The 14,664-nt window shown below is 36.7% G+C and overlaps 1 protein-coding gene across 1 annotated transcript in view; it reads left to right on the top strand.

Annotated features, from left to right (window-relative positions):
• LOC111342997 (C-1-tetrahydrofolate synthase, cytoplasmic-like) overlaps positions 1 to 10,220 on the top strand; it is a 28,934-nt gene extending 18,714 nt beyond the window's left edge. The window contains exons 21-36 of the mRNA XM_088744911.1: positions 357 to 459; positions 1,466 to 1,542; positions 1,646 to 1,725; positions 2,397 to 2,457; positions 2,916 to 2,984; positions 3,761 to 3,872; positions 3,995 to 4,063; positions 4,964 to 5,034; positions 5,278 to 5,319; positions 5,929 to 6,029; positions 6,133 to 6,227; positions 6,611 to 6,693; positions 7,049 to 7,156; positions 7,887 to 7,968; positions 8,839 to 8,909; positions 9,235 to 10,220. Of these exons, the coding sequence (XP_088601037.1) occupies positions 357 to 459; positions 1,466 to 1,542; positions 1,646 to 1,725; positions 2,397 to 2,457; positions 2,916 to 2,984; positions 3,761 to 3,872; positions 3,995 to 4,063; positions 4,964 to 5,034; positions 5,278 to 5,319; positions 5,929 to 6,029; positions 6,133 to 6,227; positions 6,611 to 6,693; positions 7,049 to 7,156; positions 7,887 to 7,968; positions 8,839 to 8,909; positions 9,235 to 9,324 (1,314 nt within the window). The 3' untranslated portion in view covers positions 9,325 to 10,220. The remainder of the gene's footprint in view (positions 1 to 356; positions 460 to 1,465; positions 1,543 to 1,645; positions 1,726 to 2,396; positions 2,458 to 2,915; positions 2,985 to 3,760; positions 3,873 to 3,994; positions 4,064 to 4,963; positions 5,035 to 5,277; positions 5,320 to 5,928; positions 6,030 to 6,132; positions 6,228 to 6,610; positions 6,694 to 7,048; positions 7,157 to 7,886; positions 7,969 to 8,838; positions 8,910 to 9,234) is intronic.
• The last annotated feature ends 4,444 nt before the right edge of the window (positions 10,221 to 14,664 follow it).

Here is a 14,664-nt window from a genome sequence, read left to right as displayed (position 1 = left end):
GGAGCGTGGAGCCCCAGAGTGATCTGCAGCGACATCACCACATGTTTTTGTTCAATTTACTTAATTAATACTGTGTCTGCTTTGTTTCCCTCACATCGTTCTCTACTTTTGAGTATATATTCGTTCTACTTAATGGTTTTTTGCTTATGTGTTGACAAGTGCAAAGGATGGGCTGTAGCTTGGATTGCCATGGATACCTCCCTTGTTACTGAAGAGGTTGCTGCCCCCTTTGCTAACACTACCTGCCCTCTGATGCTAATGGCAAAGTGTTTTAACTTTTGTGTTGGAGATCTTTCATTGTACTTGCATGCTTGTATATTTGTAGTTCTAATACCATTCTGTTTTGATACTTGTAGAGGCTTGGCATTGATAAAACAGACCCTAATGAGTTGACGCCTGAGGAGATCTCAAAGTTTGCTCGGCTAAGCATCGACCCAGACACCATAACTTTTCAGCGAGGTAAGGCAATTGCAAATAAACTGTCATTTTGTAAACAGAAGAAGAAAGATGGTGATATGTTTTATTTGTTATTGTCAGCTGTCATTGTTTAGATACCTAAAAGAGAAGAAAAACTAAATACATTCAATTTGATATACATGATGTATACTTAGTTTGTAACAAGAACTATTCATAAAATCACCCAGATTTTCTGAAATGCCCAAGTAATTAGGAAAATAGATAGGGCTGGGAGGATTTTGTGAAAACCAGGTTTCAGCCCAAACTCAGCTTTATATGGACTAAGGAGGGTTTTCTAGATGTCCAGGTCATGAGGGATCATTTCAATTGGTTGTTGAGTGTTGAAAAACCAAAACTCAAGTAATCACAGTGATCAATCAGAATAAAGGTTTTTTACGTACATAATCTTTGGCCAATGAGAGCTGTAAGTAAAAAGAAGGAAACTGCTTGAAGCGCTGAAAAACACATATGATTGAGTCACAATTTTTTTTGGCTGATTGGTTGAAAGGATGGTGCAAGTTTTCTGGACCAATCACAGAGCAAAAGTACAAATGGGTATTTCTTTTGACCCTCACGATAAAATGCTCTAGATAGTCATCCTGATTATACTTGTGCTTGAGCATCAATTGGAACAATTATTGTGAGTGAATTGGACAGAACTGCATCAAATACTGCTGCTGCAATTAAACTCTTCTAAGAACAAGGGCATAGCCAGGGGGGTCCTGTGGTGCCTGTGACCCCCCCCCCCCCTTGGTAGGCCTTCTTTTGAGCAAACAACCTACAATATTCAGGTGGTCAAAATGCCATGTCAATATCTTGGCCTGCCCATTTTACTCTCATTGCTCATCCCAAAACTGTAACATTCAGTAAAACATGCACGGCCTGGAGGTCGACATGGCAATCTGGTGAGTAGCCTCTGTGACCCCCCCTTTGAAAAATCCTGGCTATGCCCCTGAAGATTGTTTACAAATGTGCCTGTTGGTTGTTAAGACAAATTGTCCTCCTACAGTGATTGACACAAATGACAGGTTTCTCAGAAAGATTACCATTGGTCAGTCAGCTACAGAGAAGAACTTCACACGTCAGGTATTGTTATCTAACGTGATATCTCATGTGTGATATTTGTGTTATCATCTGGGGCTGTTTCTTTTACAAAATTTTCTCGTCCATGTGGTACCAATTTTTGTAGACTCAGTTTGACATTACTGTTGCAAGTGAGATTATGGCCATCTTGGCGCTGACCACTGATCTGAGCGATATGAGGAAAAGGTATGATGATGATCCTCTATGTTTTGTTTTTTAATTTTCATTAACTCTTTAAACCCAACATCAGTGTGCATATTCTCCATACTGTTCTCTATACAATCCTAAGGTGCTGGCAAGGAGAATTTGTATGATGATTGTGAGCTTCTTTATTTGGTGATCATTTCCTTTATTCTCGTGACCTTGCTGTTCGATTCAAGGGTGATATTGTAAGGAGAAATTAGATGCTGGTCACTCTTGAGGGTGAAAGGATTAAAGAAACATGGGAGTATGGCTTATTTGAGTCAAATTTCACAAGTTGCTGCCTGTGTTTCATTTGCCAGCAATCTCGTATAGAAATTGTTGCATGATTTAATGCTTAGAAAAACAGGAAAACAGGAGGTGACGAGTGAGCACCGAAAAATAATTTAATGAACAATGGTCGCCATCTTACACCGAACACATGGTAGAACTAAGGCCGCAAAGTGTCATTGTTGATCACATACATGTAGGCATGCAATGCGGGCATACTTGTAGTCTCACTAATACATCAACAGAAATCATGTGATAACATACCACTCTCTTCTGATGTCATATTTTCTTAAACGTGTACCTTAGTTAAACTTGTCTGCACTTCTTGCAAACATTATTTTGTACAACCATGCTTTGACTGAATAGGTTTTCTATCTTCAACACAGGCTTGGTAGCATTGTTGTGGCTAGTAACAAGATTGGGGAACCTGTGACGGCAGATGATCTGGTAAGTATAATTTTGTCATCAAAACCACAGTTGGCCCAGTTAGTTTGTATTCCTTCAGTATGATCAAACTGATGAGGTGGCCACAAACCATATCTGATGTAATGGAAAGCCCTTCTTTAGCTTTAAGTTTATAAGAGGCCCCCCTTCCCATATGTCCTATATTGGAGCCTTGTTCTTCAGTAAACCCCCTTCCTGTTGGGCAACAGTGCTAGATATCTGTTAGTTTCCTTTCCATTGGGTCTTTAATTAAAGAAATGCATGTTATATGGATATGTTTTTCAGTAACGAAAATGAAATTGGAAAATGGAATTTAAATAGTCCCTCGGTAGGTTCATTAGGTTAAAATCTTTCTAGAGAACCTTTCAACTGCCTGTGCTAAAGAAGATGTTTTTCTGGCATATGTGCTAAGCTGTTGAACCTCTCCACTCAGACTGATTTTTTTCCCTCCGCTATTCTAGGGAGTTGGTGGAGCACTGACTGTTCTTATGAAAGATACAATCAAACCAAACCTGATGCAGACATTGGAGGTAAAAATAATCATAATAATCCGAATGTTTATCCAGTTATCCCTTCAATACAAAAGTATTGTAAGTGGGGTCCTTTTGATTAAGAATTAAAAACTAAGAAAAATGAAATTATTAAAATATATATAAGATAGAACATAAATTATGCACCAAAAAGACAGTAGTAAGCTAAAAACTGCAAAAACTGCGATTGAAATCACATGTAATAATTGTCCAGGGCTTTCCTAAATAAAACTCTGGTTGGAGAGTTAATGTTCCCTAAACATCAAGGCAATGAGTTAAATTGAGGTACCTGGAAAAAAAAAAAAAACTATCATAATGGTGCTCTAAAGCCAATTTGACGCTCGGTAGCTTTGTTGTTTTTCCATTGTTTCTAGTGTTTAGCGCATTATGATGTATGAGGTAAAATGTCTGTAGACTACAAGCAATATTCAGAAAAAAGGTGAAAACTGATTATTTGGGAAGAAAGGGTTTAGATCTCGCATGGCACAGTTTGCATGAAGTGCCTGTAGCTGTGTGCTTGTTGTCTAAGATTTCTCTGAAATTGAGATAAATGAAAAGACAGGCCTAAAACAAAGCTGTGCAACAACCAAACCACCAATTTTAGTCTCACTATGGTACAATGATAATTGTACCTTTGCTGAATTTGAGTGTAGCAATTTATAGTGGTAGAATGTTTTTCTTACTGTGTTATTGGACTATTGGGAATTAGCGCTCTATAAATACTGTATATAAATACTGTCTATAGATACTGTCTTGTTATCATTTCTTTTTTTCAGGGCACTCCTGTCTTTGTGCATGCCGGGCCCTTTGCAAACATTGCTCATGGAAATTCATCCATTCTAGCTGACAGAATTGCTTTGAAGTTGGTTGGACCAAATGGATTTGTTTGTTAGTAATTAAATAGTGTTGATGATGTTTATTTGTGTAGCAATTAACTCCCATAATGTGAGGATTGTTTGACAAAATTGTGCAAAAATCTTTCCATGTAATTTTCTTCTTTCTTATTGTAGTCACAGAGAGTGGTTTTGGTGCAGACATTGGCATGGAGAAATTCTTTAACATCAAATGCAGATATAGTGGTAAGGTCTAAAATTTACAAAAACTTTTATATGTTATTTTTAAGGATGCCCGGGTCAGTAGGAGAAGAAGAAACTGTACCAGAGGTCTTGAGTATGGCCTAAAGCTGAAGACTTAGGGTGATACTTGAAATTAAGGGCATGGTTTTTCCCATATAAACCAATTTAGGCTGGTAAATAGCATAATATACTTTTTTTATCATAATATACTTTGTTTATCATGGTTTGCTTTTTTTCCACCTTTGTTTGAATGGTATAGAAACAATTCCGAACCAAGGTTGATTGGTTTTGAGAGCATGATTAGCCAATCAGATTTGAGGAGTTACAATGCTGGTCCAATGAGATGCTTCAGAAAAAACTTAACTAATCTCTAATCCTACCAGACTACGGTTACAATTCTAATTTTGTGTTAGAGGGCATTTTGTTTAAAAGTCACAGAAAAAAAACTCCAGTGATCATTGTAGCAAATCAGAACACAGAGAAGAATCACAAGGAACCAAAAGAGTAAAAATGGTTTTTACATTGGCTTGTGATTAATTTGGACATTGGACTAATAATGAAGAAAAGTAAAGCAAAACTGAATGCTGTCCCTGATCACTTCAGTCACTTGATTTGAATTGTCTCTATTTTCATGCCACCCATGCAGTCCTTGAGATAATTATTACCCATTTAACTCCCGAAAGTGGTTAACGTGTAACTTCTTTCTAAAATATCCATACATTCTCCAACAAACAGGTGATTGGAATACCCAAACTTATCAGGTAGAAGTTGTTATCTTGATCTACCAACAAATTCTTGTAACTTATTTACAAGGAAATGTGTAGCAGTTTGAGGGGAGAATTAGCAATCAGATATTGGAAGTTAAAGGGTTAATAATATTATTCTGAATTTTATATTTTCCAGGTCTAACTCCCCACTGTGCCATCATTGTTGGAACTGTCAGGGCTCTGAAGATGCACGGTGGAGGACCAAAGGTGAGTGAATTCTCAAGGCAAAGTGAGATTTTAGAGTTGTGATTACTTATCAGTTTTTGCTTCCCTTTCCCCACTTCAGGGTAGCACCTTGTTGTGTGACCCAAATGAAGTGCTGGCCAAGTCAGAGAATGAGCTATGCTCTTAAAAATCAGTCCTATTTTTGTTAGTCCTTAAACTGCAGTTTTTCTCTCTTTGTAACAGTTACGGAGTGTACTGTCTGACTTTTTTCTCTTTATTCCAAAGGTCGTAGCAGGGAAACCTCTCCCTTCCGAGTACACCACTGAGGTAAGTCTTATTAACTCACCACACCCTAACTTCAATGTCCATTTTCTCCATTCTCTTCTTTGAACATTTCCTTTAATATTAACAAGGAGAATTTGTTTAACAATCAAAGTTTCTTAGGTTGGTGGTCATTCCTTTATTCTTGTGAACTCAATGAATGATTCAGCTGTAATACTGTTAGGAGAAAATAGATGTTGGTCATTCTTAGAGGGGTACAGAGATTTTAAAGTGAGGGCTGTTCTGAGTGCCTCTCCACTCATGCTCTAGTTAAGACCTAAATAAGAGAAATTCCACCCTGGGATTTTGTCAGAGTAGCATTTGTCTGATATGTGTAGGTTGTAATTGGGTTAATTAGTCTGCTCTCAGCCTTACTCACCTCTTAAACTTGTTCCTCGAATACTCTTGCTCATGCTTTGAATCAGATACTGCTCTAATGTTGAATAATACAACAGACCCTGCTAAAATTAGAGCTGTTTTAATTTTTTGGAACTGAACTAATTCAAGTTGAGGGACGTTGTATCAAGCTTTCAAAATTTCTATTCTAACTGTTGACAGTTTCTATTATAATTGCAGGATTTGCTGATGTTGTAATTTCACATTTTTTCTAAACAGAACTTTGATCTTGTCAAGAGTGGAATGGTGAACCTTGCCAAACAAATTGAGAATGCACGATTTTTTGGAGTCCATGCAATTGTGGCTGTGAACAGATTCCCGTAAGTAGTGTCAAGGTCCCAGTACAAAAGCAAGTTTTGCTGTCCTCAGGGGCATTAAAGTTTTCAGACTTCTTAGAGTTGTACTATCATGTTTGTTTGTCAGGAGTGACACTGATGCAGAGATTTCCTTGGTCATACAGCTTGCCAAGGAGGCAGGAGCTTATGATGCTGTAGAGTGCACTCACTGGGCAGATGGAGGTATCAACATAAACCCTTAACACCCTAATCTCCTTAGTCATATTCTCCATACTGTTCCTTACACATTTCCTAAGGTGCTGACAAGGAGAATTTGCTTAACAATCAAGAGCTTTTCCAGTTTGTGATCATTTCCTTTATTCTTGTGACCTTAGTGTGTGATTCAGGGGTGATACTGTAAGGAGAAAGTATAGCTGCTAGTCAATCTTTAGGGTTAAAGATTTAAAGTTATTTCTAGATATATATTTTTAATTTGGTCAAATGTGTTGGGAGAATTAAAATATTTTAACATTTTTCTGGAAATGTTGGGAAATTTTTCTTTCTTGCTTGCTTTCATGCATCCCATTGACAAGTGTTTTGTGCTAAATGAAGCTGTTGATCTGTAGGTAAGGGTGCCATGTGTTTGGCTGATGCAGTTCTTAGAGCAGTTGAGGAACCTGTTGACTTCAAGTTCCTGTATGACTTGCAGGTATGTAAGCTATGCAGATTTCAACTACACCATTTTCCCTTTTAAAAATCAGTTATTGTTTGCCAAAAAAGCATTCATGAATTGCATATCTATGATCATCAATCTGTGAATAATCAGCATATAACTGACCCTTTACAAGTGAACTTGCCACTGAAAAAAATTGCAGGAAGAAATTTAATCCTTAGTTGAAAATTAAGGCTTTGATAAGGCCTGAAACCATGTCAACTACAGTAGATATAGCCACATGTTGGTAGTGAGTCCAATCTTGTTGGGGTTTTGCCTTGTGCATAAGTAATTTTAAGTAAAATAGTAAGTAGCCTTTATTAATGTAACCTTTATTCATGTAATTCTGTAGTTGCCGATTGAAGATAAAATGAGAATAATTGCCCAGAAGATTTATGGCGCAGATGACATTGAGTTGTTGCCTGAAGCTCAGAAGAAGGTGGAACGCTACAAAAAGCAGGTGATATTTTGATCTGTCTGTTGTTCTAGAAAATGCAACATATATTTTTGGGAAGTAAATGTATCTTACCATTTCTCCATAAGGAAATGTAGACTATACAGGCAGCCTAATTATGTTTTCCCTGAAATGGAGCAACCCCAGTGGTTGTTGGGTGGAGCTTAATGGTGCCGGAATTTGCTCTTTGAATGGGGAAAGGAGCATGTTTGGATGTTTTGGGTTCATTTTTTGAGTTCATCTTAAAAAAATTGACACTGAATAGGGATAAAACTTTAGCCTTTTAACTCCCAAGATCTGATTCTTGATTCTCTCCTATAGTTGCTGCTCATTTCTTTATAAACTATGGGTAGTTAAGAGAATTTGGTCGTAGATCAAGATTCATCTACCTAATAAGTTTAAGTATTCTCATTACCTGTTTGCTGGATAATGTATGGATATTATAGGGAGAAGTTACATGTTAATCACTTCTGGGAGTTAAAGGGTTAATATAATTGTTTCTATAGGGTAGAAAAGCATCACAGAACTGAGAATGAATTTTAAAAATGAGGATGATCAAGGATGCAAAAGAGTTACCTGGATTTCTTGACCAACTTTAACCATATCCTGCCTTTGTATCTGGGAAAATGCTCTTTGAATTAATTGACAGAGTCCCTTCTGAAACCCCTTTTCTAAATTGTACACAGGTGATAACTTTGTTGTCCTTTGGTTGATTATTATTATATTTTTTTTACAGGGCTTTAATGACTTGCCAATATGCATGGCCAAGACTCACTTGTCACTCTCTCATGAACCCGAGTTGAAAGGATGTCCCAAAGGTGTGTAAAATTCCAAATGTCTCGCACTTCTGGTATACCTGAATTCAGGCTGCTTTAGGCTGTTAGCTTACCTTGGGATATCTGCATAAGATGCGTAAGGTTAGGATTAGAGTTAGGGTTAATCCCCGGCCAGCTTTGTTCCCAGTATCTGTCCTCTTGTAACCCATCCAAGATGTCTCTTTTTCCTCTCCTATTGATGGAGAGGGGTGGAGGGGTGAGGAGGAAGAGAGAGATAGTCTGCTCCCATTGGGCCATTAGAGGGAAGTGACCATAAGAATTTTTACTCTTGCTGTACTGAACACTTCTCCTTTACAGGCTACCACAGGGGTATGATAAGTTTTCCAGACAGTTGTGCTGTTTTGCAATTTACACTCCTGAATGGTGAAAGTTACATGTCTCACCCAAAAAACACAACCAAATAACCCAGCTGGAGCTCAAACCTGGACCTGTGTATCAAGAGTGCAGCAAGGAAACCCTTACACAACCCCTGTAGTTTTATCCAGAAATAATTCTCACTTATTTATAATTATTCATAGGGTGATTATCCAACTAATTAAGACACACCACTTTTGTCACATGCATGTGGTTTGAAACCATGATGAAACACTGGAATGACACTATCCACAAACCCTTGAGTTTGGTAAAGCCTGTGGCCTGCTTTCATCAGTTTTCTTGTGTTTTGAAACCCTGATGAGACCCTCACACTCATTTTTGAAATAGTACATACCCTTGTCAAATGTTTTGATCAAATTTTTCTAGCTACATCACAAACTGTCACCATCAAGAAGGCAATCTGCTCACAAAGCATACTTCAACTTCCTTGCATGCTTTCAATAATTGAATCTCTTATAAATGTTTTCCTTTGTGTAGGTTTTGTCCTTCCTATTCGTGATGTTCGAGCAAGTGTTGGAGCAGGGTTTCTGTATCCATTGGTTGGCACTGTATGTATTTTTTATGTATTTGGTTTCCTTCTTTCCTTCCCTCTTGCTATTTGGGCTCATCACACAACATGCTCACAGGGTGTGTGTTGCGTGACAAGTACAAAGCCAGTAGCCTGTATTTCAGGCTACTGCATTTACAGGAAGTTTTGTGTCTGTTTTGTAGTATTGAGAGGCAGAACCAAAAATTTCCATCCCTAACTAAGCAGACAGTTTTCTTGTGAAGATAATAAGCAAAAAAAAAAACACCCCATTACCTTTAATATAGCATTCCAGCTTAGCAAAAAAAAAAAACATTATTTTTGTAATTTTTTTATGAACACTGCAGATGAGCACTATGCCAGGCTTACCCACAAGACCTTGCTTCTATGATATAGACTTGGACCCAGTGACAGAAGAGGTGCTTGGGCTGTTTTAGGCCTCCATGTACCAGATTTCTTGACAGGAAAGGGAACTGTTAAGATTTACAGCTTACAATGTTTGGTTTAATTTGCTGACCTCAAACCCTACCCCCCCCCCCCCTTTAAAAAAAGGTAGTTGCCATGTGATTTAGTAGATGATGGTACTGACTGAGAAATGAATGCTTGATTAACCCTGCAGACTTCATGTAGCTGTATTATCTTATATCACCTATTAAGTTATTAAATTGTGACAAGAACCTTTCATTACCATCATCTTGTTGACTGTATCTAGTGTCTCTCAGATATTAAAGCTCAATGTTAGTTTGTGCAAGAAAGTTTGCATTGCTCACTAGTGAAGTGCACAAGAAAGTTTGCCCAAAAGATTGCATGATTCAGGGTTGTAGCTGAGAAATTAAGCTGCCAGCAGAAATTTCAAGAGAGGAGGCTCAAAGGTGGCAAACAATTGTAAGTGTGTAACTTCAGAAGTGCCTGTTGTGCTTTAAGCTACCAAGCAATCGCTGGCCAAAAATCCAGCCAGCGGTAGCCGCTTTTTCATCTGGCTAATTTTGCTAGCAGCTGGTGCTTAAGGACAACCCTGATGATTCTTCTAAATGAACTTTCTTTCAGTAGACACAAAAATTTTTCAATTGAACAATTTCTTTTTCTACAAAATGATGCATTGGATTCATCCAAAAAATACCAATGCCAATGTAACTTGTGTGAACCGTGTATTTGAGTGTTTTTTATTTACATGGATTTTCAGAAGTAACGATTTAAGTGTCAATACTCCTTACAGTTTCTCTAAATCATGGCGTTTAAACAAGGAAAATAGTTTAATTTGAACAATTTGATGTTCATATCATTAAGTAAATGTATTCAAAGTAAGAGGTGCTCAATAAAGGAAACAGTTTGATTTTGGGCTTTATCTTACTTCTTTAGTGCAAGTCAACTTTTAAGTGTGTACTGCAACCATGCATGGGTGGATTTCATACCTTTGGTCTTGCTGTGAAAATGGCTGGGCAAAGAGGCCAATGAACAAGGCTTAAAATACTGACAAGCACATGAATATGCAGAGGCACAAAAATATTATACCTAGGCACAAAAAAATTAATACATACTGTCAGTTGTAAGCATGCTTTTCTCTAGGGTTATCTTTTTCAAATTTTGCTATTATTAGCCCTTTACATCCTAGCATCAGTCTGGATATTCTCCATACAGTTCTCTATACATTTCCTAAGGTGCTGACAAGGAGAATTTGTTTAGCAATCAAAGTTTATTTAGTTGGTGATCGTTTCCTTTATTCTCCTGACCTGTCTTTGTGATTCAGGAGTGATGCTGGTCACTCTCGTGGGTGAAAGGTTAAAGTTCAAATTATTTTTTATGTCGTTGTGTTCAGTTGGTTCCTTTTTTTTTTCCCCCTAGTCGAGTTACGTGCATGATTAAAAGGTTAGTCTTGTGAATAATTAATAATTACACATTTTCTGCCATACTTTTGAACATTTTAACCCCAAAGAGTGACTAGTATCTAATTTCTCCTTACAACGTCACCCCTGAATCAAACATTAAGGTCACAAGAGTAAAGGAAATGATCACCAAGTAAAAATTATTTCGATGGTCAAACAAATTCTCCTTGTCAGCACCTTAGGAAATGTATAGAGAACAGTATGGAGAATTTGTTAGGGTTTAAAGGGTTAAACAACAGTTTAACCATAAAACATTAAGCCTAATGGGTTGTGAAGCTACGAGAAACATCCGGGTCACAGGAATAAACGAAATGATTGCCATTAAATTAATGAAACCCTCTTGATTGTTCAACAAATTCTTCTTGTTAGTCTCATGGGGAATGTGTAGAGAACAGTCTGAATAACGTACAAGCTGATGTCAGGGTGTGAATAGGGTTGACCTCCAAGAACGACCAGGAAGTAATTTCTCCCTACAATATTAATACACAAAGGCAAAGACAAGTAATGAGAATACAGAAATAACAACCAGCGACATTTATTATATTTCCTATAATTTGTGCCTACACACTAATTACAATTTCAGTGAAGAGCTGGGGGTGGCACTTATTAGAGGAGGGGGCTCAGTCAAGTGGTGCACTTATCAAGTTTTCCTTTTAACAAACTTTTAACTTTATTTTTGCGAAATTTTTAAAAGAAAGACAGAAACTTTAACATTATACACATCGACGATGATGTGTATAATGATACGGAGGTGGAAAAGTAAATGGAAGTCACAGACAGAAAAGATACTATTCTCCTCAGTGTAATAGTTCCTTTGTAGTTTAAGCTTAATCATAAACTCCCAAGATCTGATTGTTCATTCTCCCCTCTACTGGTGACACATTTCCTTGTAAATTAGTTAGAACAATTTGGCATTAGATCAAGATAACTTGTACTTGTTAAGTTTGAGTATTCTCATTACCTGATTGCTGGCTAATGTATGGCTATTAATGGATTACTACAGGTTTATTACTTGTGGGAGTTAAAGGGTTACAGGGTTATAAATTGAGACCAAATGGCAATAAAAACTGGTGTTCCAAGCATTTCAGAAAATGAGGGGAAGGGAGTTATTTAAGAGTACTTGTTTGACACTAGGGACTGTGGGTTGGGTGTTTGTTTGCAAAAGGGTGCATATTAGATTGAGGGCCCTTATTGGAGGAAATATGATAGTTAACACGGGAGTGCCCGCACCCTTCCCATCCACCCTAGATGGGTACATGTGAACCCTAATGAGACTGAAAGCAAAGAAAATGGCTTTATTTTAACTTTGACCTTTAATTTGTTACATACACCAAAGATAGCTACAACTTTGTAGGCCCAGTAATTTTAATTTTTTTGTTATAACCCCTTTTTTTTTCTAGTAAAAAAGTTAGCTATAAAATTTCATGTTATAAAAGTTAATATTAACAGTACTGTCTAAAAATTAGATTATCAGCTGATATTGATTGTTTGATAATTGATAAGGGCCAAATTCAGCTATTATGAAGAGAAATTTAGAACTAATAATCCAATAAACTGTAGTTATATTTTATATCTTGTCAAGTTGAAAGGACCACCATTAATTTTTTTTTTATAATGTTACCAAAAAAATCAGATTTCTTTAAATACATAATTATTTGTCTTATGAATTGCAAAGTATCTGCATATTATGATAGTCTAAAGACTAAAACAATTAAACTTTCTTCTTGTAATCTTTCTTTTTTAAAAAAAGTTCTGAAAACATTTCATTTACTCTGTAAATGTGTACTTTTACTTTATGAAAAATTATCAGCTTGTAATTTCTATCACTTGATAGTTAATGAGGACAAAGCTAAAATCAGCTATGTTATAGTTTTATGCAACCATTGTCATTGGAGCTGTTGATCAAAAGCTGAGACTAAATTAAGTTACAGTTGTCAAGAAAGGGGACTGACATGAAAATCCAACCTACATTGAAGACAAAACAAGCTCCTTGAACAAAAAAATAAATGGACCAAAGTTTCTATGCCTGTAAGTCGGTTCTAATACTTTGGAATTATTTTCTAGTTTCTGGGTATGACCAGGTCCCAGAAGACTGACAAAAACATGAAGAAATATGCAGTGTCTCCTAAAAATTACCAACTACTATACATAAACATAATTTAAAGGAGAAGTGAGCTTCAAAAACCAAAAAAATTCATCCCCTCCATTTAAATCAGTGTATCACTTTTTGCAATTGTAAACAGTGACTTCACCACAGATGGTATTTAATTGTGTAAATCACCTTTTGAAGAAAATCCAGTCACCTCATCTCAAAACATAAAACTTGGGAATCATTCAGATTTGAGGAGAAAACTGAACTGTTTCCTAAGGCAGTGGAACCTTGATCTAACAAACCTCTATAAAACGAAGTCCTCAGTATAACGAACAATACTTCACTTTCAGCCCAGCTAAAGTTACAGTAAAATGTATGCCACATTACCTCCGTTGATATAATGAACGAATTTCCTTAGTCCCTCGGCACTTTGTTAAATCTAGGTTCCATTAAGCCCAATTAAAAAGCACTTGGTAGTACATTCACTGACCCTTTCACTCTTACTCAGAATAAAAATTCTTACAATCAAAGAAACTGTCAAGTAAAGATATACGGTGATCACCTCAGTGAACAATCTGATACACATGTCCCAGACAACAGATACATAAGTTTATGATTTGACACCACAGTAGAACCCATGCTAACCTAAGGACTCCCTTGAGGGAAACAAAAATGGTTGAAGTTAGAAGAGGTTTGAGTTGGCTGATAGTATAAGAAACGTGGTGAAAGGAAAGGGCATCTTGTTTGAGTTACCAGGGGGTTTGAGTGAACGGAGTTTGAGTTAACAGGGAACTACTGTATAGTTCTTATAGCAGAATGTCTTTTTTGTTCTTGGGAGTGAAAGGATAAAATTTGATTAGAATGAGACTGTACATCTTGAAAATCCCCTTCATCAACTGTTTGAGCCAATAAATTAAACCTTAATTGGTAATAAATAAATAGAGAATAATACATGGGTGCATGGAGTTTCTCTTTGAGATTTTAACTTGAACCCAAGAAAAGAAATTCTTTATCTACAAGCGACCATGCATTATTTAGTTTATCATATAGACACTAAAGGCCTTTGGTAACAAGAAAATTTGACAACCTTGGATCCGGATTTGAGAACACTTTGCCATTCATTCATCAACCTGACAGAGTGGCGCAAAAGGCACTGATTGATGATATCAAACACATAAAAAATTATTATGTACAGTTACAGCTTTTCCCAAGAATGGAAATCCTTGTGAAACACTACAGTTTATATAATAAACAAATTCTTTAATAGTTTAAATTGACTCATACTATTGATAATAACAATCTTTCCCTGCTGAGAGTAGCATGAACAACTCAAAGCTTCAACAGACCCCCTTCCCCCACAGGTAAGGCCCTGGGCATTTGAACTTTTCAAGAATGGTTTGTCCAAATCACCACTCCCCCCAGGCAAAAATTGTGTTAAAAAATCCCCACCAAAGCACATATTGAATGATTGTTTAAGTGATCAATGAAATTTGTAGAATTTAGCAAAGATTCTGGTGCTGCTGTTTGGTTATTCTGCATGCAAGCATCATTTTACAAGTGAAAATTTTCTTCTTGGTTTTTTTGCATACAAGTATCATTTTACAAGTGAAAATTTTCTTCTAAACCATTTGCTCACAAAAAACAGACTCTTCACCATTAAACTCCTTGTGTATTCCACAGGTTGAAACTTCCCAACCCCACCCAGGCAAGCTTCAATTTCCCCCAAACCCCTGTGGGTTACCCAGAGGGGGTAGGTTGAAGCAAAATAAAATGCTTCTCGATTAATTTAGCTCTTTATTCGC

Source organism: Stylophora pistillata, chromosome 14, assembly GCF_964205215.1.
Source record: "Stylophora pistillata chromosome 14, jaStyPist1.2, whole genome shotgun sequence".
Taxonomy (NCBI): domain Eukaryota; kingdom Metazoa; phylum Cnidaria; class Anthozoa; order Scleractinia; family Pocilloporidae; genus Stylophora; species Stylophora pistillata.
The sequence above is the reverse complement of the archived record's forward strand: the minus strand, read 5'-3'. Positions and strand labels throughout refer to the sequence as shown.